This window comes from Dendropsophus ebraccatus, chromosome 5 (genome assembly GCF_027789765.1).
Source record: "Dendropsophus ebraccatus isolate aDenEbr1 chromosome 5, aDenEbr1.pat, whole genome shotgun sequence".
In the NCBI taxonomy this organism is placed as follows: Eukaryota; Metazoa; Chordata; class Amphibia; order Anura; family Hylidae; genus Dendropsophus; species Dendropsophus ebraccatus.
In genome coordinates, this window is record NC_091458.1 from 136,014,057 (window position 1) to 136,040,280 (window position 26,224).

At 46.2% G+C, this 26,224-nt stretch overlaps 2 protein-coding genes across 2 annotated transcripts in view; one reads left to right on the top strand and one right to left on the bottom strand.

Annotated features, from left to right (window-relative positions):
* YARS1 (tyrosyl-tRNA synthetase 1) overlaps positions 1–1,822 on the bottom strand; it is a 32,047-nt gene extending 30,225 nt beyond the window's left edge. Inside the window, exon 1 of the mRNA XM_069971368.1 lies at positions 1,454–1,822. The gene's annotated coding sequence lies outside the window, so the exon portion shown is untranslated. The remainder of the gene's footprint in view (positions 1–1,453) is intronic.
* Positions 1,518–26,224, top strand: part of S100PBP (S100P binding protein) — a 39,437-nt gene continuing 14,730 nt past the window's right edge. The window contains exons 1-4 of the mRNA XM_069971370.1: positions 1,518–1,673; positions 17,662–18,008; positions 18,966–19,090; positions 22,613–22,707. Coding sequence (XP_069827471.1) covers positions 17,684–18,008; positions 18,966–19,090; positions 22,613–22,707 — 545 coding nt within the window. The 5' untranslated portion in view covers positions 1,518–1,673; positions 17,662–17,683. The remainder of the gene's footprint in view (positions 1,674–17,661; positions 18,009–18,965; positions 19,091–22,612; positions 22,708–26,224) is intronic.

Sequence of the window (26,224 nt, forward strand, 5' to 3'; positions counted from 1 at the left end):
TTCACTTTAAAGGGACTGTACCACCAGGCCCAGGCTAAGCACTGGAGGCGGGCCGACCCACCCTTAGTGGGAAGAAACTCCAGCCCCTCCATGACATGACTACATTAGAGTCAATGGAACCCTATCATAGGGGGCTGGGGTTTCCTCCCACTAAGGGTGGGTCGGCCCGCCTCCAGTGCTTCAGCCTGAGCCTGGTGGTACAGTCACTTTAAAGAGGACCTGTCACCCCCCGTGCCGGGGTGACAGGCTCCCGACCCCCCGTTAAAGCCCCCTATACTCACCTGATCCCGCTTCCTGATCCGTTCGGGTCACGGAGATATCAGCGCCCGAAGCCCGGCGCGCTCACAGGAGAGTCCGACGCTCATAGAGAATGAATGGGGAGTCCGATGCCCCGTCATTCTCTATGGGCATCGGACTCTGCTGTGAGCGCGTGCGCCGGGCGCTGATATCTCTGTGACCCGACCGGCTCAGGAAGCAGGACCCGGCGGGATCAGGTGAGTATAGGGGGCTCTAACGGGGGGTCGGGAGCCGGTGACAGGTCTCCTTTAAATCTTATAGATGAGAGTCTAGAGCAGGGAGCAGGGGTTAGGGAACCTTGGCTCTTCAGCGGTTACAAAACTACAACTCCCATCATGCCTGGACAGCCGGATTGTAGCTTTGCAATAGCTAGAGAGCCGTGAAACAAGGAAAGGATCCGGCACTTCAGGATAGAACCTAGGGAATAACTTTATTGAAATTCTACAATAAGAACAGAGTCTGGTAGCCGACACATAAGTAACGCCCTATTCACACATCCTGTTCCTGTCCGCAATTGCGGATCCGCAGAAAAATAGGACCAATGTATTTCAATGGACCCATACACACATCCGTGTTGTGTACTGGGCTGCAATCCGTTCCGCAAAAAAAAAAAAAAAAAAAAAAAAAAAAAAAGGACAGACCCTAGTACGGACAGTAACTGACACACCCAATACAACTCTATGGGGTCCGTATTTTTTTACGGATGCAATACGGACTGAATTTGCGGATTGGAAAAATATACTGACGTGTGAATAAGGCAGAATACCACTGCAGAAAGCAGGTCCTATGTACTGTAATAGAACAGGGGTCTCTGATACTGACCAATCCCCTTCCCATCATGTAGCCCTGTAGAAGCCAGAGCACTGGGGTAGGGAGCCTTGGCTCTCCAGCTGTGGGAGGACTACAACTCCCAGCATGCCTGGACAGCCAAAGCTTTAGCTTTGGCTGTCCAGGCATGCTGGGAGTTGTAGTTTTCCCACAGCTGGAGAGCCAAGCTTCCCTCCCCCTGCCATAGCACCTTGTCCACAGCAGCGTCCTCCATTCACAGCCACAATCCTGCTGTATAACACACCCATACACTGTCTGACATAGGAAACTACACCGGATCGCCCTCTATCACCTCCGCCATCCCGACCCCCCGGGGTCAATCACTTACCGGTACACGTGTTTCTATCGAGCACTCAGTTCCCAGTCGCCGCTGATTGCGTCAGACGTCCGGATCGATGCGCTCGGCGCTCGGTGGGCGGGGCCATTCCTGTCAGGCAATGTGACCGTGTTGATCTTAAAGGCGCAGGCAGCTAAAGTTAGGTCAGACATGAGAGCGCTATGTCGCCGTCGCCGGCTGCACGGACGCAGCTGAGAGAAGTCGTGGTGGGGTGAGAGACCGCTGGGGGAGTTGTGTGGGCGCTGTGTATATACGCTGTCTGCTGCTGAGAAACTTTTCCCTGACCGCGGCGGCGGCGTGTGCTCCCGGTGCCCCGGCTGTTGTTCCGTTACTTGGTGCGCGCGCCACTTTGTCACGCGCGCGCCCAACTCGTTGCGTTATTTACTGTGTGTGAGGAGAATTTACCGCGCTTATTCACACCTCACTGGGTAAGAGCGGCGGAGGGGGAGAAAGTTACAGACTTGTTGTAGACATGTTCAGTACAGGGAGTCCCCTATCTAAACACTATAGTACAGGGGTAGGGAACATTGGCTCTCCAGCTGTTGGAAAACTACAACTCCCATCATGCCTGGACAGCCTTCGGCTGTCCAGGCATGTTGGGAGTTGTAGTTTTCCAACAGCACTGCACTATGGTATAGTTATTGCCAGGGTTGTCACTTGCAGCAGACAGCTGGTTCCCTAGGGGGGGGGGGGGCAGCTTTATTTAAAGGGGTTTTCTAGTTGCTTACAACCTTCAGAGATATTGGCTCTCAATTTTACAAAAGCCCTATGAGAAATAGGAGTTGTGCTGTGATGTTGTTGCTAATAGTAACCGGAGTACCTGTCTATAATGCTGCGTTTACACAAAACGATAATTGGCCCGATCGTACGATTAACGATGTCATAGTAACGATTTTTTTTTTTTTTTTCACAACGATCAGCGTTTAGACGGTACGATATATCGTAAGTAAATTCTATCTCACACATTGGTTAAATTTTCGAACGACTGTTTACACGGAACGATCTGCGATTTTTTTTCGAACGACTATTTTAGAACATGTAAGATCAAAATGAATGATTTCTCGTTCGACGTTTGATCGTTCGCAGCGTTTACACGTACGATTATCATTCGAATTCGATCGTTATCGTGCAAATTTGCACGATAATCGGTCTGTGTAAACGCAGCATAAGACGGATCGATAAGTCTTCCCCTTTAAATGGAGGCTGTCAACACTTGCCTGTTGGGTTAACCGCCAGGGGCGTAGCTAGGATTCAACAGGCCCCATAGCAAAAAAATTTTAAGGGACCTCCCTCCCCTACGCACAACAGAAAGCACTACACACACACACACACATATTAGGGATGGTCCGAACCTGCCGAGGTTCGGGTTCGTATGAACGCAGACTCTCGGCAATGATTCCCGCTGTCTTAAACCTCCATGCAGAGGGTGGATACAGTGGGAGGACCGCCTGGAAAACCGGGATACAGCCGTAGGCAAAAAATTGCTCTGTGTAATATGACCCTTACAGCTGAGTACTGTACTGTGGATGCTATGTGCAGTTTACACCAGTCTCTGTTTGATGGGTGGGTGTGTATGTTATCAGCAGAGCCAGGCAGGGTTTTCTAGCAGAAGGGTTGCTGCACTGTGCTGCTTCCAGCTCTGAGGTATGCTCTCCATATGAAAAGTGTAACTCTGTAACCCCTTTCTAGACAACTGAACTTCAACATAACCTTATGTGAACTTGTTTTTTTTTTTAAATTACAAATTATATTTATATTATACCTTTTTATTGCGCATGAAGCAATAGATAAATGTGTGTGTATATATATTTTATATGGGGGGGGGGGGAGTATTTATGGAATTCACTATGCAGTGTAACTTAAAGGAGAAATCATGTTGGTTTTTGTTTTTATTTTGTGATGTACTGTTTTTTAGGGGAGGAGCAGATTTAAAAAGTAAAAAAATTTATATTTATGTGTCCTGAAATGGGGCGAGTTTGAGTAAGCTGATGGAAGACTCCTCTAGTGGGGTGGCTTATGTCCCTGAGAACAAAGTATTTGGACACATGCCTGATGTTTGTTGTTAGTTGAGAGGCCTCCATACATAAAGTTGTTGGGTTTGGTGTATTGTTTTGGCACACTGCATCATGTTTAGTCCACGCCAATCTCCTGACAATCTGCTTCTTTGTCGACTAAGGTGATTTTTAACTGTTCCTTTTGGTGCAATAAATAAAATAAATGTTTACCCTGACGCCCAATGACAGCACCCCTGGAGAGGACCTCCCACCGCAGGACAGGAAACCTGTGAAGATAAAATCTTGACACACCTCTCCACACCTCAGTTCAGGTTTCCTGTCCTGCAGATGGGAAGCCTGTGTTGCATGTCCCATTCCGGGATGAAGATCTTATACCTCCTCCACGCCGGCTGCAGGTCCCCCGGTGGCTGTTGCCTTGTGGGGCTCCCTGGTGGAATAAGCCTGTCTCCGGACAGCATCCTAAAGTCTGGTGGGGGTCGGGGGTTGCTGCTACTTCTCACCGCCGCTCCCGGCTTGTTGGAGGGCTCGTGCCGGGGGAGGCATCGGTGGGCGTGGTGGAGCTAGAGGGGCCATGACCCTGTCTCTCCGGCATCCTTCTGCGCATGCGCACGCTGTCGCGGCGTAACGCGCTGACGTCGGCGCACGCGCCGTGACGTCACTTTCTGGTTTTTTTCGCCCGGCAGATTAAAAAGCCGGGGCGAAGCGGTAGACAGCGTCCCACATACCTCCAGCGTCCGAGGTGAACGGACTTCCCACCAGCCAGCCTGTTAGCTAAGCCCTGCAAGCTAACACTCCTCTTCCTCCACCATGTCTGAACACTCGGAGAGAGGAGACAAAGGACGCCATGAACACAAGTCCTCCAGATCATCTAGCCCGGTACCTGGGGGACAGGTGTCTGCAGATTGGTGAGACAAACCCTTTTATTTTCCCTTTATTGATGGGAATGTATATTTGCTTTGTAGGGCTCCCGTACAAGCTCTAGATCCGGGGGGAAAGCAGAGTCTAAGAAACGCCATAAAGAATGCGCTGAGTGCAAAATTCCCTTCAAGAGATGACTACGCCAGATCTATATGCCCATCCTGTGTAAATAATCTGGTAGCGCAAGAATCTTCTGCCTTGGCGGAGAGCATTAAGAAATTAGTAAGAGATGAAGTGCAGCTTTCTCTTAAGGGTCTTTCTCAGCCAACCCCTACATCCTCAGCCTCTACTTCAGCGGCCTTAAAGGAGAATACAATTTGCGACCTTTCTTCCTTTAAAGAACATAATACGGAGGAAGGTGAAATACAATTAGTATCCTCTCTGGACGAGGATTCAGACGGTGGCCCTAAAAATAAATCCCTATTCCCAATAGAGGATACCGACCAATTAATTAAAGCCATAAGAGTATCCATAAATATGGAAGAAACAAAACAAGCCCAGACAGCTGAAGACGCCCTTTATGAAGGATTAGCGCCTAAAAAATCTTGCACCTTTTCCTTACATGAAAGCATTAAATCAATTATTAAAAAGGAGTGGCAAAATCCTGACCGAAAATATTTTGTCCCTAAGTACTTCAAGCGCAAATACCCCTTTGAGGAGGGCGAATGTAGCACCTGGGACAAACCACCGGCAGTAGATGCTCCTGTGGCTAAAGTTGCAAAAAGCAACAGTCTTCCCTTTGAAGACTTGGGGTCTCTACCTGACCCTATGGATAGAAAGGCGGATTTCTATAACAAAAAAACCTGGGAGGCAGCTACAGGGGCCTTAAGAACCAGTGTGGCAAGTACATGTGTCGCAAGGTCTCTCAGAGTGTGGTTAAATGACCTAAAATCCACCCTTTCCAATGATCCATCCTGTGATAAAATCATAGAAGATTTCCCAATCCTTTCTAAGGCAGTAGACTTTCTGGCGGACGCCTCAGTGGACGCCATCAAGATGTCCGCTAGAGCAGCGTCACTATCAAATTCCGCTAGGCGTGCCCTGTGGATCAAGTCCTGGAAGGGAGACATAGCTTGCAAAGGGAAATTATGTTCCATTCCTTGTAACGGGGAATTTCTGTTTGGGCCAGTATTGGACTCCTTACTAGAAAAGGCATCCGATCGGAAAAAAGGTTTCCCCCATCAGAGATCTCAGGACTCCTCAGGGGGAAAAAGGCAATTTAAAAAATCCTTTCGTCCCCGACAGGATAGCAGGAAATTTAAAGTTTCAGGAAAAGGGAAAGGATTCCTATTTAACAAGTCCAAAGATGACAAACCCCATCCCTCCCAGCAATGACGGGGTCCCGGTGGCAGGCTGTCTGACTCTCTTTGCCCAGGTTTGGAGGAACATTTCCTCCAGCCCTTGGGTACTAAGCACAATATCTTGGGGGTTACTCTTGGAGTTCAAGAGTGCCCCGGGAGTCAGATATCTTCCCACCCGGACCTTGTCAGTTCAAATAAAGCAGCAAGCTATAGAATCAGAAGTCCGCTCCCTCATAGCCAAAAACGTCCTAGTACCGGTTCCTCCGGCAGAGATAGGCCAGGGATTTTATTCCCATCTATTTCTGGTAAAGAAGCCAAATGGGACCTACAGGACCATAATAAACTTGAGGGATTTAAACAAACATCTAATGTACAAAAAGTTCCGGATGGAAACGCTAAAGTCAGCAATAAACCTACTCTACCAGGACTGTTTCATGGCTTGCATAGATTTGGAAGATGCATATTACCATGTGCCCAAACATCCGTCTCATCAAAAATTCCTAAGAGTTGCAGTATGAATGGTCAGTGGGAACATCTTCAATACAAGGCCCTGCCGTTCGGCATCTCCCAAGCCCCAAGGGCTTTTACCAAAATTGTGGCAGAAATGACAGCCCATATCAGAAAGGAAAACATACTTTTGATTCCATACTTGGATGATTTCTTGATAGTAGCAAATTCAGCTTCTCTTCTCCTTCAACAGCTTTCAGAAGTGTCTTCAGTGATCAATTCTCTGGGGTGGAACATAAACATCAAAAAGTCCAACTTCATCCCATCCCAGCAGTGCATTTTTTTGGGAGTCCTCCTAGACTCACATCAACAGATATCCCTTCTCCCGTCAACAAAACAGGACGTTCTCAGATGCCGTACTCAGGACTTATTTCTAAACTCCTACCCCACTTTCAGGGAAGCAATGTCGATACTAGGCCTCCTAACATCTTGCATCCCTGCAGTCCTGTTTCACACAAGGAAACTACAAAACGACATACTGCGGAGTTGGGATGGAAATCAGTGTTCCCTGAACCATACATTCAGACTGTCTGCAGAAGCGAAACTAAGTCTCCTTTGGTGGCTAGAGCCGACAAATATCTCCAGGGGGGTCAGGTGGTCTCCGGATCATCAGATCAGAATTACCACGGACGCCAGCCCTTGGGGATGGGGAGCACACTCAAACCAACATCACCTCCTTCAGGGCCCTTGGCCTCCTCATGTCGCTCACCAGTCCTCCAATTTCAAAGAATTATATGCAGTCCTCCTAGCCTTAAAAGAGCTGTCCCCTCAGATATTATCACGGGATGTATTAATTTACTCGGACAATACTACCACAGTGGCGTACCTCAACAAACAAGGGGGAACCAGATCAGAAACCCTGTTAAACCTTTTCTTCACAGATTTTTTCTCTAGCAAAACAGACTCTCTCATCTCTGGTGGCGGTGCAACTCAAAGGCTCCCTCAATCAGACTGCGGATTATCTCAGCCGGACTCATCTCCTACAGTCAGAGTGATCTCTAAACAGCGAAGTCTATGGCCTAATCGTAAAAAGGTTTGGTTTGCCGACAATAGATCTGTTTGCAACCAAATCCAACAGGAAGCTACCCAGATTCTGTTCTCTCAACACCCGGGACCATCCGACAGCAGTCGATGCTTTTTCTATACACTGGGGAATGGAAAAAGGCTATGCGTTTCCGCCACTCAGACTAATCCCCAGAGTGATAAAGAAGGTGATGAGGGACAAAGTGACAATAATTCTTATCACCCCATTCTGGCCAAGGAGGCCATGGTTCACGGTTCTCAGACAGCTCTCCCAAACTACACCGTGGGTACTACCAGACAGAGAGGATCTCCTCTTCCAGGGTCCAGTCAAGCATCCAGGGGCGCCCCACTTGCACTTGGCAGCCTGGATGCTGAAAGGGTGATTCTAAGAGGTAGGGGGCCTGTCAGACGATGTGATTAATACTCTACTGGCTATTTAAGAGTCTGGAAGGCCTTCCTGAGATTTGCAGAGGGTAGACAGGATCCCTTAGGCAAACCAAACCCTTATCTTAAGGTTCCTCCAAGCAGGGCTGGACAAGAACCTAAGACCCAGCACGCTTAAAGTCCAGGTCTCAGCACTTAGCTCCTTCCTGGACTATAAATTGGCAGAAAACTCTCTGATTTAAAAGGTTTATTACAGGGAGTCAGATTAAATCCTCTCAAAAGTGTGACAGTGCCCCCGTGGGATCTACATCTAGTGCTAGACTCTCTAATAGGCCCACAATTTGAACCACTAGACAATCTCTCCCTAAAGATATTATCTATTAAACTGGCCTTCTTATTAGCCATCACTACCGCCCGTAGAGTGGGAGAACTGCAGTCCCTCTCAGCATATCCACCCTACACTCAAATTCTAGATGATAGAGTCATCATGAAAACCCTACCTTCATTTCTGCCCAAAGTTGTTACTGAATTCCATAAAAATCAGCAAATTGTGTTGCCCTCATTCTGTGACAATGCATCAAACAGTGGGGAGCAAACTTACCATTCACTCGATGTAAGAAGATGCCTCCTTAAGTACCTGGAGGCTACCCAAAGTTTTCGCTCCTGCGAAAACTTATTACTCCAATTCTGGGGCCCTAATAAGGGAAAAGCTGCCTCTAAACCTACCATTAGTAGATGGATCAGACAAGCCATTACTATGGCATATACAGCCCAAGATAAGACCCCTCCTGCTTATTTCACAGCCCATTCCACTAGGGCAGTAGCAACGTCCTGGGCAGAAAGGACTGATGCTTCCTTAGACCAAATATGCAGAGCAGCCACATGGTCTTCAGTCCATACATTTTTAAGACACTATAGGCTACAGTTAAATCTCATATCGGATTTGTCCTTCGGCCGAAAGGTGCTTTCGGCCGTGGTCCCTCCCTAGGGGGGATTACTATTCTAGTCCTCCAGGGGTGCTGTCATTGGGCATCAGGGTAAAAGCTCGATTACTAACCGGTAATCTTGTTCTAATTAGCCCATGACAGCACCCCTCATCTAAAACCCGACCCTATTTACTATTGTTTACCGAATATTGTTTATATATTAGTTCTTTTGTTTAACTTCCACTACCACTGGAATACTTGCCTAGAACTGAGGTGTGGAGAGGTGTGTCAAGATTTTATCTTCACAGGTTTCCTGTCCTGCGGTGGGAGGTCCTCTCCAGGGGTGCTGTCATGGGCTAATGAAAACAAGATTACCGGTTAGTAATCGTGCTTTTCAGTTCTGGCTCAACAGCCATGATAGGGGTTATTTTCACCTGAATTGATCTAATTAAAGGGAACCTGTCACCACGGATGCGGGCACAAAGCCCGTCCGACCCCCCGGTGCAGCCCCCGAATACTTACTCTTTCCGGCAAGTCCCGCTCTTGGAGCCGGTCCTGGGACGAAGATATCAGCGCCCGAAGCCGTGTCTGCGCGATGCAGAGGTGAGTCCGATGCCAATAGAGAATGACTGCTCCATTCATCATCGAACTCATCTCAGGTAATTTCCATACAGTGCAGACACGGCTTCGGGCGCTGATATCTTTGTCCCGGGACCGGCTCCAGGAGTGGGACTCGCCGGAAAGGGTAAGTATCTGGGGGGTCGGGCGGGCTCTGTGCCCGCGTCCCCGTTGACAGGGTTCCCTTTAAGTTATAATGGGTCTGTATGTTCTGTTCTGTTTTACTTGATCGACTTGCACAGAGTGCTATGTAAGTTTTCCTTTCCTTCTTGCAGGTCAGACCTCTAACTAATAACATAGATCAGTGAAAGGCAAACCGTCTTATAACCCTATAAATGTTCCTGGTAGAAAAGTGTATGTGTGAATTTTCTCGTCTATTAATCACAGGACAAGGATGATCTGAATCTAAAGCCCCTATTACACGGGATGACGAGAGGGAGCATGTGAGCGATTGCTCCTCGTTCCCGCTCACTGTAGGCGCCATTACACGCGCCGGCAGCAAGCGAGTAAGAGCCAAGGGGGCTGCCCAGGTGATCGCTATATGGTCTAGGTAGCCCATAGACCAGGGGTGGGGAACCTTTTCCATGTCGAGGGCCGGTCGGGCCTTAATAAAATCATTCGAGGGCCGCACTCAATGTAATACCGTGCGCGGCAGTTAGTAGCGGGGGTTTGCAGCACCCGAACAAGACAAAGTATTGTTCCCCTAATGCCCCTGCTATTGTAGTTAATCCTCTGAGATGCCCCTTGTACCTGATTTGAATCCTTAGTGATGCCCCTGGTAGCCTAGTTAACCCCCCAGTCATGTCCCTGGTGGCCTAGTTAACCCCTCAGTCATGTCCCTGGTAGCCTAGTTAACTCCTCAGTCATGTCCCTGGTGGCCTAGTTAACCCCTCAGTCATGTCCCTGGTGGCCTAGTTAACCCCCCAGTCATGTCCCTTGTGGCCTAGTTAACCCCCCAGTCATGTCCCTTGTGGCCTAGTTAACCCCCCAGTCATGTCCCTGGTGGCCTAGTTAACCCCCAGTGTCTGCCCCAAATGAAAAAAATAAACATCCCACTCACCTTTCCTCCGCTCCCACGCTGTCCAGGTCCTCTTCTCCCTCCTCTCTTCTGTGCCGGTCTTCTCCTGCAGGCGGCGCGCGATGAAATGACGTCATCGCGCGCGGCCCGCAGGAGTCAGAAGACGTGCGCCGCTCTGCGCCGCGCTGGTGAGGCAGGAGCCGGCATACAACACATCTTCCTGTGTGTGTGCCAGCTCCTGCCTCACCAGCGCGGCGCACGTCACAGGAGGGCAGGAGTCAGAAGATGTGCACCGCTCTGAGGGGAAGGAGCCGGCACTCACAGCATCCTCCTGGCAGCTGTCACAGACACAGGAGGGTGCCGTGTGTGTCGGCTCCTTCTCCTCCAGAGCGGCGCATGTCACAGGGGAGCTGCGGGCCACATCCGGAGGTGTCAGGGGCCGGATGCGGCCCGCGGGCCGGAGGTTCCCCACCCCTGCCATAGAAGGTAGCAGTGGTCTGCTGCCGCTGCTCCTGTTGCACAGAGCGACTGCATCAGATCGGGTTTTCATGTTGAAAAACAACAAAGCAAGGCACCATGCACGATGTCGGCTGATCGTTTTTTGCTATTATATGAGACGATTATTGTCCGAATACAGCCGATAATCGCTTAGTGTAATAGGGCCTTAAGTATTAATTTTTTGTTTTTTCATTAAACGCATGATTCCTGCGTTAACCTAGAGACAGGTGTGACTTCCTGCCTAGAAGCACAGAGAGCAGACATAGGGCAACTAGGCCTTACTTCCGCTCCCCTACGCCTCTTCACAATCTAATCTAAACATCTTTCAGATTAGTACTTAACCCATAATATAATCCCCAAGTAAATATCACCTACATTTTGATTTATATATCTTGCCTTAATTCTCAACCATCAAGATTGGACGCAATCACAGAAGTTTCAAAAGTACATAGCTATTCTATGAATATATTTTAATATTACTGTTACATTCATACTAAAGAGATTTCACCACCATGCGACTAGAACACACTCATGGCACAGTTTAGGTTGTAATACACTATTTGGTATCAATTATATATTTGGAAGCCCTAATGTAGTTCCTTTGGTGTCCAGTGTGGAATATGGTGTGAAAGGTTCCTCGGATCATTCCCCTGTTATGGAAATTACAGGGGAAGCCTCGAGCCGGATCCCATAAAGTACACTAATTGTGGTTGAAACTAAGGGCCCTATTACATGTGATGATCGAAATGATCTCTGTAAACCCGAAAAATCGTTCATTTTTGTTTTGAACATGTTGAAAAATTGTTCGTATTTCGCTGATCTGTTGCAAATCTGTTCGTGTAATAAGTCGTTCGCAGATTAAAGATGTTGTGTGGGTTGTCCTGAGGAACGATTAGCAACCGTATAACAACATAAAAATGATCGTTCATAACAGTAATCGGTAAATGTAATAGCCTCAGAATTGTTCACTACAAAATCGCTAGTTTTCACTATCGATCGTTATAGCGATTCTTTAAACGATAATCACTACCTGTAATAGGGCCTTAAGGGCCCTATTACACAGGACAATTATCGTGCAAAAAATCGTTATGGTTCAAATTGAAAGGATACTCGCCCTGCGTAATTGCAGGCAACGATCAAAAAATTGTTCTTGTGTAGTTAATCTTTGCTTTAGATCTGACCCTGGAATAATCGTTAATGGTTCACTAAACGTTTGCCATAATTCCACATTTGCTGTAATTCTGCATTTGTTCACTAATCGTTCAGTGTAATTGCACATCGTTCATTCTTTGGCTTGGATCAGATGGTGCAAACAGTCGTAGTAACGATCGCAACTTGCGACTATCGTTCTGTGTAATATGGTTAACGATAAACAATCTCGTTTGCGATTGTTTAGTTAGTCGTTGAAAATCGCTTTGCCTAATAGGACCCTCTGAGGCGAGCAGGATACCTGATCAACTGCAGGTATTTGTCTCAGATCATCAGTCCTTTGTCAATCACTCATGTGGAAAATATTTAAGTGTCACTGTCATTAAAAAAAATGTTCAGAAATCCCTGCGCTGTAATCCTTTGTTCTCTGCTCTCTGCTGCAGACTAATCTTCCTCCTCCCCCTCCCCTCTCCATAGCACATGCAGATAATGGCATATTTGCCTAATAAACCCAATTACAAAGTTTCTTAAAATCGCCTGGACTATTGATTTCTGCAAAAAAAAAGAAAAAAATTAATGACAGTGACTCTTTAAAGGGGTTGTCCGGCGATAAAAAATTATTCACAGAATAACACACATTACAAAGTTATACAACTTTGTAATGTATGTTATGTCTGTGAATGGCCCCCTTCCCCGTGTCCCACCACCCCCACCCGTGTACCCGGAAGTGTGGTGCGCTATACATTACCTGTCACGTGCCGACCACGGTCTCCGATCCTCAGCAGTGACGTCTTCTTCGGGAGGCCGGCGGATCTTCCCGAGTGCCGGCCGCCCTCTGCAGCGTCATCCGAAGCTCAGCCGCGATTGGCTTAGCATAACTGTGCTCAGCCAATCGCGGCTGAGCGGCTGATGACGCGGCCACGTCATCAGCTGCTCAGCCGCGATTGGCTGAGCACAGTTATGCTCAGCCAATCGCGGCTGAGCTTCGGATGACTCTGCAGAGGGCGGCCGGCACTCGGGAAGATCCGCCGGCCTCCCGAAGAAGACGTCACTGCTGAGGATCGGAGACCGTGGACGACACGAGATGCGGTGAGTATAATGCACCACACTTCCGGGTCTAGCGTGGGTGGGGGGAAACACGGGGAAGGGGGCCATTCACAGACATAACATACATTACAAAGTTGTATAACTTTGTAATGTGTGTTATTCTGTGAATAATTTTTTATCGCCGGACAACGCCTTTAAGGCATATCTGCCAGGATGCTTGCAATCCACTATTTCTTATATAAAAAAAAAAAAGAGAGAGAGAGAGTGCTAGGCAGAAGAGGGGGCTGGCGCAATTTTAGAATTTAAAAGAGGATACGTGACTGACCCATCTGATGATAAGAATGGGTGGCTCACAGAGGGAAGGAAATATTCACTGTGTATTTGGGAAAAGGCGGATCAGAGATTATTTTTTGCTAAACAATTCTTTTTTGAATTAGATTATCAGTCAAGCAAGCTGTTGGCTTCCTGGGTCACCGTGATTCACAGTCGCCAGCTATCATCATATACCTCTAGAGTGGATTATAGTATGGAGTCCCTATGTGAATGTGAATGAGTTGATTCTCTGTCTGATATATGAAAGGAGAAGGCTCCTGGACCCAACGGCATCCTGGTAGAAGTGTATCAAAGCCATTTTCCAAGTTTCCTGTTAATAGGCATAATCAGATCACAGGGTCCTAGGGGACTTATTTGGGCCTTAGTCCTATCTCATTCGTTCCAAATTATAGACAGAGACCGTCCCAGTTAGAGGTAAATGGGTCTCTACCATATAATGGATGAGGTTTGGCAGGATATGTCATGTTCTCATGTGTAGGTATCTCCTGCAGCTAATGACAGAATTATACAGTGGGATATTACTCATCATTTACCCGACTCTGATTCGGCTACATAGAATAGGTAGGTACCAGGTACGGAATGCCATCAGTGTCGGTTGATTCAGATTTTTGGCATATGATATGCAGATGTCTTCCAGTACAGACCTTTTGGTCTGTGATATATGATCCTATAATATGTCTGTTTGGTATATTAGATGAGGAGCAATGGACACATTACCAAAGTAACTTTCTAAAGGAAGTTTTGTCAATGGCCTGTAAGACTATTGCACTCAGATGGGTGGACCCCTAGACCACCCACAGCGGCAAAATGCAAATCCCTCACCAATGTAGTTTTACCTTATGAGTATGTGACATATTAATATAGGTGGTGTTTACATAAATTTAGTAAAGTGTGGGACTAGTGGTGCTCTTCTGCATTAATCAATACATGCGGGTGATAGGAGCTCAAAACTGTTATAGATATATTGGGAGATCTGGATCTTGACCTAATCTAGGGTTGCATGAGATGATCAATAGCAACTTTTTACATGGAGCTAGCACATAGAAAGATATAATTTTTGTGTACTAATGTCTGGGTTTGTACTTTAAACTTATGCCAAATGATGTCGGGCGCCAGCAAGTAATGTTTGAACATTGTTCGTACAAGTATTTTTGACAGGAGAATTTTCTTCATCTATCAGTTATGGGACACGGATGATCCTCTGCATCTAGGATAAGGTTTATTTGCAGACAGTCACTCCAAACTGAAACCGGAATGAAATGCAAGAAAAACCAGTTGTTCTTGCTTTAAATACATGATTCTTGTGGTTAAGAAAAAAAAGGAACTGGTGTGAACCTTGTAGCAACAGAGCAGACAGAGGGCAACTGGGCTTTAGTTCCACTTACGTATGCCTCTTACAGTCTGACCACAACATTCTTAACCCCCTTCCCCCCTGGGCTAATTTTCACTTCTGCACTTTCATCCTTTGCTCCTCGTGTTTAAAAGGCCATAGCACTTCCCTTTTTTTTTCACCTACAGACCCATATGACCCTTTATTTTTTGCTACTTGTACTTTAAAATTGAAAATAAAACACAATTTTACATAATACAGTATTGATCCATTAGATCAGTGCTGTATTACTCCGGTTTGGTTGCGACCAGATCTATTAATTACTGAGCTCAGTCGAAGTCTGAGTTGGAGTCGGAAAAAAATGTACCAACTCCGACTCCAGCTTAAAAAAATCTTTAAAAAATGTAGAATTGAATTTTGATATGAATTTTACAAGTTTTGCTCATGAATATGTATTATGAGCAACATGGACATTGGCCCTATTACATAAGGGTGGTCATGGAAAGGTTGTCGGTCACTATTTGTGTATGGGTCACTATGTGTGACCCCTCAGATTCTCTGAAATACCGTGCCGTCACGAACCGGGGGTGTAATTATAATGGAGTGTCCAGCAGGGGGTGCACTATATATAGAAGTCAATGAGCACCATATATATATATATATAGTGCGCCCCTGCTGGACACTCCATTGGGAGGTGGTATATGGGAGCAGAGAGCGGTGGCGGGATAGTTAGAACTTGTTAGCTGGGAGGAGGGGGAGTGGCGGAGGGTGCATGCTGAAGCCCTTGTGCAGCGGCGGCGTTCGTTATGGGGATAGCACACGTACTACTACCCCATTATCTGCTCATACTATGAGCAGATAATGGGAGTAGTAGTACTGTGTATATGTGGCAGCAGCACCGAGCAGGGAGGGAGGGGGGAGGTAGATGCACATCTCTGTCTCTCTGCTCGGTGCCTGTTTTGCTAACTCTTGAGCAAAAGGTTGATACGTATTTAAAGAAGGCGACCAATAAAGATACAACGCAATTTTATTAAACAGATGATTAAAAAGATCTATAAAAAGGATTATATACAGATGGTATATCAGAAATACAATACCCAGGTGTTTCTTAGTATGAGATTGCGTACACTTTTGCATAGATATGAATACAAAGGTTAAGTACTTACAATATCATTAGTGCATAGTCACATCATCTGTCCTTCTAGTATCAGCCACAAGCAAAGCCGCAAGGAGGCGAAACCAAACATCAGCCGCAAATCGGCGCAAGACAGAGAACAAATCACTACCAGGAATATAAACAATACTTCATCTGTCATAGAACTTCAACTGGGGAGAGGCTTCCAGCGATCTGACAGAGACCAAGTCCTGGGCCTACACTATGGAAGCGTCCCTACCATAGGTCCAAACCTCTCTACCAGATGGCTGCAGCTCTCAGGTTTTATACACAGTTAGAATCAATAACTTCATACACTTTAGTGCTGCACTAAGTTTAGAATACACAGGTCTCTGTGCTGTTTGTTTGTATTACCTCATGCTAAAGAATAGAATGGCCAGTTCTAATCCTTCAGAGGACAATACTCACACAAAGGGACAATGCACAGATTAATCCTAAAGCAATGATATGAGGTTTTCTTGTTTAGATGATACTATGCACTATACTTTATTCTGTTGAATCACTGAGGCTGGTCAAACGTTTTGTTGGTTCTGCAAAATATCTCCATTGAATCAGTAAAAACCTTCTTCAATCTTGTTGGATGACCTAGAAGTCTCATGTATGCAGTCATCTGGGTCATCCATCAGTGAAGGACCTTTAAAGATGTGAAATGGAGAATGACACATAAAATGGCCGCCAAAATGCTTCAAATAGCCACCTTTTATACCTAGCATTACAGTGCCCTCCAAATGTACTGATTAAATACATTTATGGATTACTTTGGGGAGCAAGGACACTTGCTCCCCAAAGTATTCCATAAATGTATTCAATCAAAAACATACTGTATATTACATTTACATACACATCCATTGTAATTCCAATGGAGTGTCCAGCAGGGGCGCACTACTGTATATATAGAAGTCAATGGTACTCTTTGACTTCTATATATAGTGCGCCCCCTGCTGGACACTCCATAGGAATTACACCCCCGGTTCGTGACATCACTGTTTCTGAGAGAATCTGAAGTCTCCCTGATCTACAAAATTAAGGGATATAGCCCTATATGTGCATTTCCCATAATTAATATACATTAGAAATTTGTCTAACTTTCCATAAGTAATAACATATAAAAAAAATTGTTTTGTCCGGAGTTGTCCTTTAATCCCTCAAAAGTCGCCCCAGGATCATGTAGGACATTAGGGAGAAGCTGCTGAGCCAGTGTGATAAATAACTCCCCTGGTATATGACCGGCCATTTATGAACGAGCATGAGTCGGAGTCGGTCCTGATAAAATTCAGGAGTCCGACTCCACAGCCCTGGGCGCGGCGGTCCCTGACTACTAATAGCAGTCTCTAATCACCCCCACCCCGGACGTACAGTTATGTCCTGGGTCGTGAAGGGGTTGCGGGAGGAGGGGGGCACAAAGAACATATGATTACGGACCTCGTGCCCGAGCTGCGCCGCTTTGCCGTGCTCCCGTACTCCATATCACTGGAGGGTGGGATTTATCCCCCTCAGCCAATCAGTGACTGCAGCGATATCCTAAGACACTATGGTTTTATTGTTTATATGATGTGCAAACTTTAATAAGTTTAAAAAGAAAAATTCCAAAGCGTGATCATATTAAAGGAGACCTGTCACCCCCAGCTTCCGGGGTGAATGCCGCCCGACCTCTGGAGCCCCTTATACTTACCCCTTCCATGAAGTCCCGGACCTCGTCCTGCCGCCGAGAAATCCACCTCAGAAGCCATGCATGCGCTCAGATGTCATTCTCTATGGGCGTTGGACTCATCTCTGGTGAGCGTGTGCACAGCTTACGGCTGGGATTTCATGGCGGCGGGACAGGGTCTGAGACTTCGTGGAAATGGGTAAGTATAAGGGGCTCCAGTGGCGGGTCGGGCGGCGAGTGGTTCTATTAGGCCTATTGTTGTACTATAAATAAAATGTTTGTTTTTTTTTCATTTGTTTTTATTCTGTAGAACGTCTGGAGAAGCGTGACCAATGAAAGGGTTCAATGATCGTCCCGTGTCCAGAGCATGCTCTGAGCGGCAGGTGTTGTTGTACTCAACAGATTGGGAAGAACCCCTTCCAGAAACAATGGAAGAAATAAAGATCAGTATTGTTAATGATCTAGCAGCTGGATCAAAACGAGGAAGAGATAATGAAGTGGCAGTGACCCCTTCTGCCAAGAGATCACGTCATGCTGTGTTTAGTTGTAGCACACCTATCTCTGCCTCTGCCCGCACTTGGGCAACTCAATCCATACTTGCTGAAGATCTGCCACAATTTCCAGCCTGGCATTCACAAGGGGAAGATGCAGAGCAAGGTGATGAGAATGATGATTCCTTACTGGAACCATCTGACAATGAAGATGACTCTGAATTGTTGATGACTTTGGATGAAATAAATACCTTGCTAGGAGTAGGGGAGGAGGAGAATGAGGAGGAGGAGAAGGATGATGATGATGACTCTTGCTTTGCTGCCGAACCTTTACAAAAAGAGACTGAAGTGACAACTTTTGTGGTCACGTTTACACCTTCAGAGTCAAAAAATGAAGTTGAGAATGGTGAAAATGCACCTTGCAAAACACTGGATGTTCCTGGCCCTTTAACTGAAGAGTCAGAGGGTGATGAAGAGCTAAGCACCTATGCTGCAATGCCTCCATCACCCTGCCATTCAGCCATAGACCCTGTAGAGGCAACTGAACCAAACCAGTCCAGTGTTTGCAATGTGGATCCACCTCGTGAATTCCTGACAGATAAAACTGATATTGACTGTGATCTCCCAACACCATTGTCAGACCTAAAGGAAGCCTCTACTTCTCTGCTTCCTAATTCACACACTCCAAAGCTTCCTCTGCAGCCATCAATCTTGTTGTCTGGGGTGGATGCTGCAGTGAATTGGAGTGAGGACCCAGACCTTGCTTTTGATTGTGACATTGACAATCTCTTGGCAATAAGTCCTGGGGGTGCGTCTTTAGTAGAAGATGACAATAATGTAAAATTGGCCACAGTCATAACTGAAGTTATCAATTCTGCAATATCAGACTCTGCACTACCTCAACAGGATGTAAAGTCTGAGCAGGTTTTAACAGATGTAGCTTCAGATGTAGCTCAGGATCTCTCCCCGCCTTCACCAGGCTTGCCCAAGATTCATCATCATCATCATCATCCTCCTGTTGAGCCAGAGCCATCAAAAGATGCTTTGCCCTCCCCAACAGCCTCTATAGTTACTGCTGAGCCCAAACTCGGCACTGAGTCATCTGTAACTTATCAAAATGTAGAGAATCAAAAGCCTCCGGAAGCCGAAGAAACCAAAGGGATGCAGAATGCCGCCAAAGCCACCTCAAGGCCAGCAGAACCAAGTACAAGTGCTGCTGCACCAAGGGCAAACGGCAATCAACCTAAGGTATGCTGCCAATGCACTATTGTCCTAAACCATCATCGTATAAAAACGTGTTTAAAGAATGATAGAGATTTAAAGGAGGAGTCTGGTAAAAATAACTCGGGGGGGGGCCACATAATAATGTATAATTACCACTCCCCGTGCCCCCGCATTGCTGTATTACCGCTCCCAGACCACTGCCAGCATCCTCCCTGCACTGTCACGACTCAGCTAATGGATTGACCGATTGACAGTCATTGGCTGGGGCAGGACATCGCTAAGCCCAATTCGAGACCTACCAAGAAGCCAGGGGAAAATGGGTTCCAGGAGCAGTAAAGTGGCGATGCGGGGGCACAGGGACTGGTAAGTATACTTTCTTTATTATGTCCCCTCTGCCTGCATCAGAGTTTATTTTATCCGGACTTCCCTATTTAAGGAAACTTTCTAGCTCTATAGGAGTCAGAGTTGCTGCGCAGTGCCAAAAAGCCACCGTGCTGACCAAGCAATATAAAGTAGTTTTTCTGTGGTGTCACTAATGTGTGCAAGTGTAATGAATTTGGACAGGATGCAATTTGTTGTAGCATGCCAGCTCTGTGGGGCAGGGATCCAATGTATTTGATTGACAGCCTCCTCACTATACGGGTATGGCCACACCTTTGGAAAATATACCAGTCCGTGTGCATTTGCCACTGCAGACATGTCTTAAAGTGACTCTGTACCCACAATGTGTCCCCCCCCCCCCCACACCACTTGTACCTTCAGATTGCTGCTTTTAATCCAAGATCTGTCCTGGGGTCCGTTCAGCAGGTAATGTAGTTATTGTCCTAAAAAACAACTTTTAAACTTGCAGCCCTGTGTCAAACGGCAGTGGCCTACAATATCTGTGCCCTAACTTTGCACCACCCCTCCGTCCCGCCTCCCCAACCTCTTCATCATTAGGAATGCCCCTAGAACATTTTCTCATGTCTGAACATTGCACAGGTGCCTTAACGATCCAGCCCATGTTCAGTATTCACACAGCTCATAGCTGAGGAATAGGAGACAATCTGCCTGGAGCATTCCTAATGATGAGTATGGCGGAGAGGAGGGACAGAGAGGTTGTCCCAGCCTAATGCATACACAATCTAGGCTGTGGCCGTTGGGCACAGGGCTGCAAGTTTAAAAGTTGTTTTTTAGGACAATAACTGCATCACCTGCCGAACGGACCCCAGGACAGATCTTGGATTAAAAGCAGCTATCCGAAGATGTAAATTGGGGGGGCAGATTGTGGGTACAGAGTCACTTTAAGGAAGTGTAAACGGGCTTAAAAGTGACAACTTTTTTTATTACTTTTTGCCTTTGTCTTTTAATTAGGTGATTGTAAATATGTATATGGATCATAAAAGATAGCAATACAATTAATAAGCATTGAATTCCAAAAAAAACATCTACACTTCATAGTCAGTAGATGACAACATATGAAATATGTTACAGCTTCAGGTAAATGCAGCAAGGAAGGTCATTCTAGCCTGCAGTGTGCCCCTGGAGACCAATATTTAATGTATTGCTCACCTTGTGTGTATTTTGCCACTACTTGCAAGGTGTTCCATCCTTGGAAATGGAGACACTTAGTACAGATATTTGCTGTAGACTGAAGGCCCTATTACACAAAGCGGTTATCGTCCGTTACAGCCGATAATCGTCTCTGTTAATAGAGGACAACGATCAGCTGACATGCATGATGTCTGCTGATCGTTGTCTTTCAACGCGTTAAAAAAAATCAATGATTAAGATAGCAGCGATTTGCTACCGTTGCTCTAGCGATCACCCGGGCAGCTTTCTGCTGGCACATGTAATAGCGCTGCCATGTGTGGAACGAGGAGCTCCCGCTCGTCGCCCCGTGTAATAGAGGCTTTACTCTGCCCTGAGCACTTGAGTATATCTGATCTCGTCACTGGCTACACGCCCGTACCAGCAGTGTTGGTGAATAGTTTGCAGTATGTAGGAGGGTTTAAGCCCCTATTACATGGGGCGAGGTGGAGAGCAAGCGAGCGGCGACCTGTCAAGTCTGCGCTCCCTTGCTCCTCGTTCCCCGCCCTATTACAAGCATGACACGATAATCTGTTCGTGTAATAGGGCCTTTAGAGTATGGGCCCTATTACACAGTGCGATATTAGGAGCAAGCGCGTGTAGACCTGTCAGGTCAGCGCCCACTTGCTTCTTATTCTCTGCTTGCTGTCTGTGCTATTACATGCGTCGTCTGATTTTGGCACAAAAATACAATGCCAGTTTAAAAAAAAAAATCCTGCCATGTGTAGCAGGACAGACCTTGAGTCCTTCAAGTGCAGTTATAGAAATTAATCTGCATCTAATGCAATGCTGGTGCCACAATCACAATTTTACCACAGCACCTAAGGGGTAAAACAACAAGCAGGGGTGTAGCTAAAGGCTCTTGCGCCCTGGTGCAAAATTTTTGCACCCGATCAGGCGCAGTCAGAGGCCAAAAAATTATCTAAAGACTCTAAGGTGACACCCCCTAATGTGCTACCGTGTCCTAATGAACTGACACTGTCCCCTAATGTACTGTGCCACTGCCTCCTCTTTTATACCATGCAACTGCCTCGTCCTCTTGTATTGTGCCACTTCCTATTGGGCCTCTGTCTCTTTAATTAATGTACTGTGTCATTCTCTTAATTGTCTCCCAATCTTTGAGACTCCAGCTGAAAAACTCCAACTCTCATCCTGAACTACCAGCAGGGCATGATGGTGGTTGTAGTTCTGCAACCTGGAGAGAGACAAACTGCAAAACTACAAATCCCATCATGAGCTGCCAGTAAAAAGAAGGGGGGGGTAACCTGTCCTGGTTCCTGCTCTGGCCTCTTCTGCTCCTGTCCGGATCCTGTGTAACGGGGGTAGAGCTACTTGCTTGGCTGTACATTACACAAGAGGAAATGTCGAGTGACAGGACAGAGCTCCCTGTCTTTTGCATGTAATCGGCTATTCAGTTGTATGAGCGATTGCTGGTACAATTGAAAGGAGAGTAGAGGAGTCTGCAGGATGGCACACTGCAGTTTTCCCACACCGGCTGTCATTTTCACAGCCGATTTGGAAGAACTGCAGAATGACAGCAAGTGGTGAGGGAAGGCAGCGGGGTCCCTTATAGCTATGCCACTGACTGCTCTTGATGGTTAGATCAGGGGCTCTGCTGTCATGGAACATCCAAGTTCCCATGATATTCTGCACAGGACACAAGTGCCGGGCTACTTTTGCCCCATCGACAAAAGACTTACTGTGGTCAGTAAGGGATTAATATGAATGGTTCACATGTTGTGAAAGCATTTAACCAAGTAGTAGCTAGTGCATTTTGGACATGGGCACCTTGCTTGCTTGCATGTAGATAAGCACTGGGCGGGCCTCCTTCAGCATGAACTTAATAATTTTACCGTCTGCAACTTTCAGTTCCATGTCAATGGAATGGCCAATTTTGACTATAATAAGAACTGATAAATAGAAATGTTGAAAGCTACAAATGTCTGTTGCCTGATCTTATTTTCTTCTTTTGAACAGATTGTGGCCTCCTTAACTTGCAAGACAGAAGGTTCTTCAGGCCCAGGAAAAAAGCCACAGATTGCAGTTGCAGCAGTACCCAGACAACTGTTCAGGTACTATATTCTGTGTAATCTAGATTATTGGCCAAAAATATGTAAGGCTTGGCTTTCACATAAGTCTCCACCAGAGCTGTCAGGCTGTGGCTTATGCCACCCCTCTCTATAGTGCACACAAGAATGTTTGGCCAGTCATACGTGTGTATGGGGAGGACAGGAGAGAGTACTATCTGCCAAGACTTATAGAAGTTGTATATGTGGTGATGCCCCGCTGGGAGGCGCAACCGGTCACTTGCCAGATGGTGAAGTGTGACTCCACTGCAGTAGTGGTTGGTCAGGGAATAATTGTCATGTTATACTGTCGTGACGCCAGTGCCGGTTGGGCACACAGGTATGATGGCACACCTGCTTTTAGTTTAGTGAGGCTGGCTAAACCCTTTCCCCTGTGGTCAGTAACCTGCCGGGCTATTTGAGGGTCCCTTGGGCGCTTATCACGGTGGTCCGTAGTGGAATCGTGACTCACCCAGACTATTGGTACCGCCACCCACAGAAAGGGGAGATGACCCAAGGAAGAAGTAATGACTGTGAAGGTGCTTGGACAAGAATCACAAAGTCCCTTTACAATAAATAAACTCTTCTTTACTGCAGAAATACTTGATACAGTGATACCCAATAGGCTTTTGGCTTGATGAGATGCCTTTGACTTTTGGACCTGCCCATCCATCTCCTCCTTCTGGGGAGAAGTCACACAATGTTTATCCTTAATAATTTCAGTTCCAGTCCCCATATCCCCTGCTATATGTCTTTTGGGGCTTTTGGATGAGTGGATGCACAATCTCCACATATTTTTAAGACCTTGTTTGTAGCTCGAAAATGCATTGTCATCAGATGGATCGACCCACGTCCTCCTAATCTTACCATGTGGAAATATCAGGTTAAAGGGAACCATATCAGCCCAATTGGGCTGATATGGTTCCCTGGATCATTGTATAAAGCACCTGGAGCGGCCGCGGCACGTACCGGCCACGGCCGCAGCAGGTGCTTTATAACGGAGAAAATGACTTTTATTCCCCGGCTCGTGACTAGATACGAGCGGGGAAGTAGTCATGGTGGGCGGCTCCCCGCTCGTATCTAGTCACTGCGCTCTGCCTGTCAGCGCGCTCAGAGGAGATGATTGACAGGCAGAGAGGTCCGTTACTGGCCTCTCTGCCTGTCAATCATTGCGCCGAGCGCGCTGACAGGTAGAGCGCAGTGACTAGATACGAGCGGGGAGCCGCCCACCATGACTACTTCCCCGCTCGTATCTAGTCACGAGCCGGGGAATAAAAGTCATTTTCTCCGTTATAAAGCACCTGCTGCGGCCGCGGCCGGTACGTGCCGCGGCCGCTCCAGGTGCTTTATACAATGATCCAGGGAACCATATCAGCCCAAACAGGCTGATTGGTTCCCTTTAACAGCATAGTTTCATAAGAGAAAGTTCTTTATATACACAGAAAGTGTCCTAAGAAATTCAATAAAGTGTGGGACCTGTGGTGCTGTTCCCCTTTAACAACACCAACCACAGTGACTGTACCACCTAGATTATGTGCTCTACCATGCATGCATATGCACCAGGACCCGAACTATACGTACAATAGCATTATTTTGTGAGGGCAGTGGAGGATAGATCAATGCTGAAGTATGTATGCAACTCCATTCCTTTACTACAATAACACACAGTTATGGACACTGGGCCCTTTGTTTGTTGGGCTATGTTGGTGGACAATAAAATAAATTCTAAACACTCCAGCTTTACTTAAGCTGACGAAAGTACTTTTTGGACAGGTGTATGAAACACAAAAAAAGTAAAGAAAAAGAACCGCAGTGGTGGGACACCACATATAGATACATGTTTTATGCTACCACTGGTTTCCTTGAGTTTGCTACAGATAAATCAGGTGACTTTGGAACTGATCATAGATTTGTGTTCATTATGGTCTGATGCCGCAGGTCTCTGAGTGGTGGCAAAAGGGCTTTCTAGGGGCCTTTTTAGTCTGTTGGTGGTGTACCTGTTCTGATGAGATCAGTTTTTCTCAACTCAACTCTAGACTTCTATGGGGGGTGTCCATGTCAGAATTCCAGATGAAAATAGGACAGGATATAAAAAAAATCCTGATCTATTTTCCAGAATGGACACTTCCAAAAGGGTGACCTTTACTAATGTAACCCTGTGTGTCCAGAAATGCATTCGCCTTTCCTGATAACAAATCCGAACAGATTTTCCGACTATGTGAAGGGGACTAGCAGCTCAGTGATGTGTACAAGACCTCCTTCGGCCACATGTGTTGCCTCTCATGGCAAGAGTTTTCCAGGAACGTCTCTACCAGGGAGGTTCGGCAGCCTACAAGTGTGCAGGATCTACTGGCCCAGCTGCAAAATCTGTGGTAAATGTGCTGCAGGACACCATAAGTAAACGACTCCATGACCAACCTTATCTCCTCTTGTATCCAGACTAGAGGAGCCCAACGGGGTACTAGAGCCTACTTTCAATTGCACAGTTTTTCCCCCAATAAAATTAACATTTGTTCTAATGTATCATCATTACAATTGCACAAAGCTTCATTTGTTTTCAGCTGTGTGTGTAGAGAGAGAAATGTACTCTTAAAAATATAAACATAAGTAAAAATATTAACCCTTAGGGGACACAGCCAGTTTTCATTTTTGCGTTTTCGTTTTTCCCTCCTCGTGTATATAAGGCCATAGCGCCTGCATTTTTCCACCTAGAGACCCAAATGAGCCCTTATTTTTTGCGCAACTAATTGTACTTTGCTAAGGCAGATGTAATTTTTGCCTAAAATGTGCCGGGAAACCAGAAAAAAATTATATGTGTGGTGAAATTGAAAAAAAAAAAACGCATTTCTTTTATTTGGGGGAAATGTGTTTTTACGCCATTCGCCCTGGGGTAAAACTGACTTGTTATGCATGTTCCTCAAGTCGTTACGATTAAAACGATATGTAACATGTATAACTTATATTGTATCTGATGGCCTGTATAAAATTCAAACCGTTGTTAACCAATATACGTTCCTTAAAATCGCTCCATTCCCAGGCTTATAACGCTTTTATCCTTTGGTCTATGGGTCTGTGTGAGGTGTCATTTTTTGCGCCATGATGTGATCTTTCTATCGGTACCTTGATTGCGCATATATGACTTTTTGATCGCTTTTTATTACAATTATTCTGGATTTGATGCGACCAAAAATGCGCAATTTTGCACTTTGGGATTTTTTTGTGCTGACGCCGTTTACCGTGTGAGATCAGGAATGTGATTAATTAATAGTTCGGGCGATTACGCACGCGGCGATAGCAAACATGTTTGTTTATTAATTTATTTATTTATTTTTATTTATAAAATGGGGAAAGGGGGGGTGATTCAGACTTTTATTAGGGGAGGGGATTTTGTGTTATTAAAAATACTTTTTTCTTTTACTTTAGACATATACTAGAAGCCCCCCTGGGGGACTTCTAGTATATGCACTCTGATCTCTCATAGAGATCCATGCAGTATAGTTATACTGCATGAATCCATGAGATC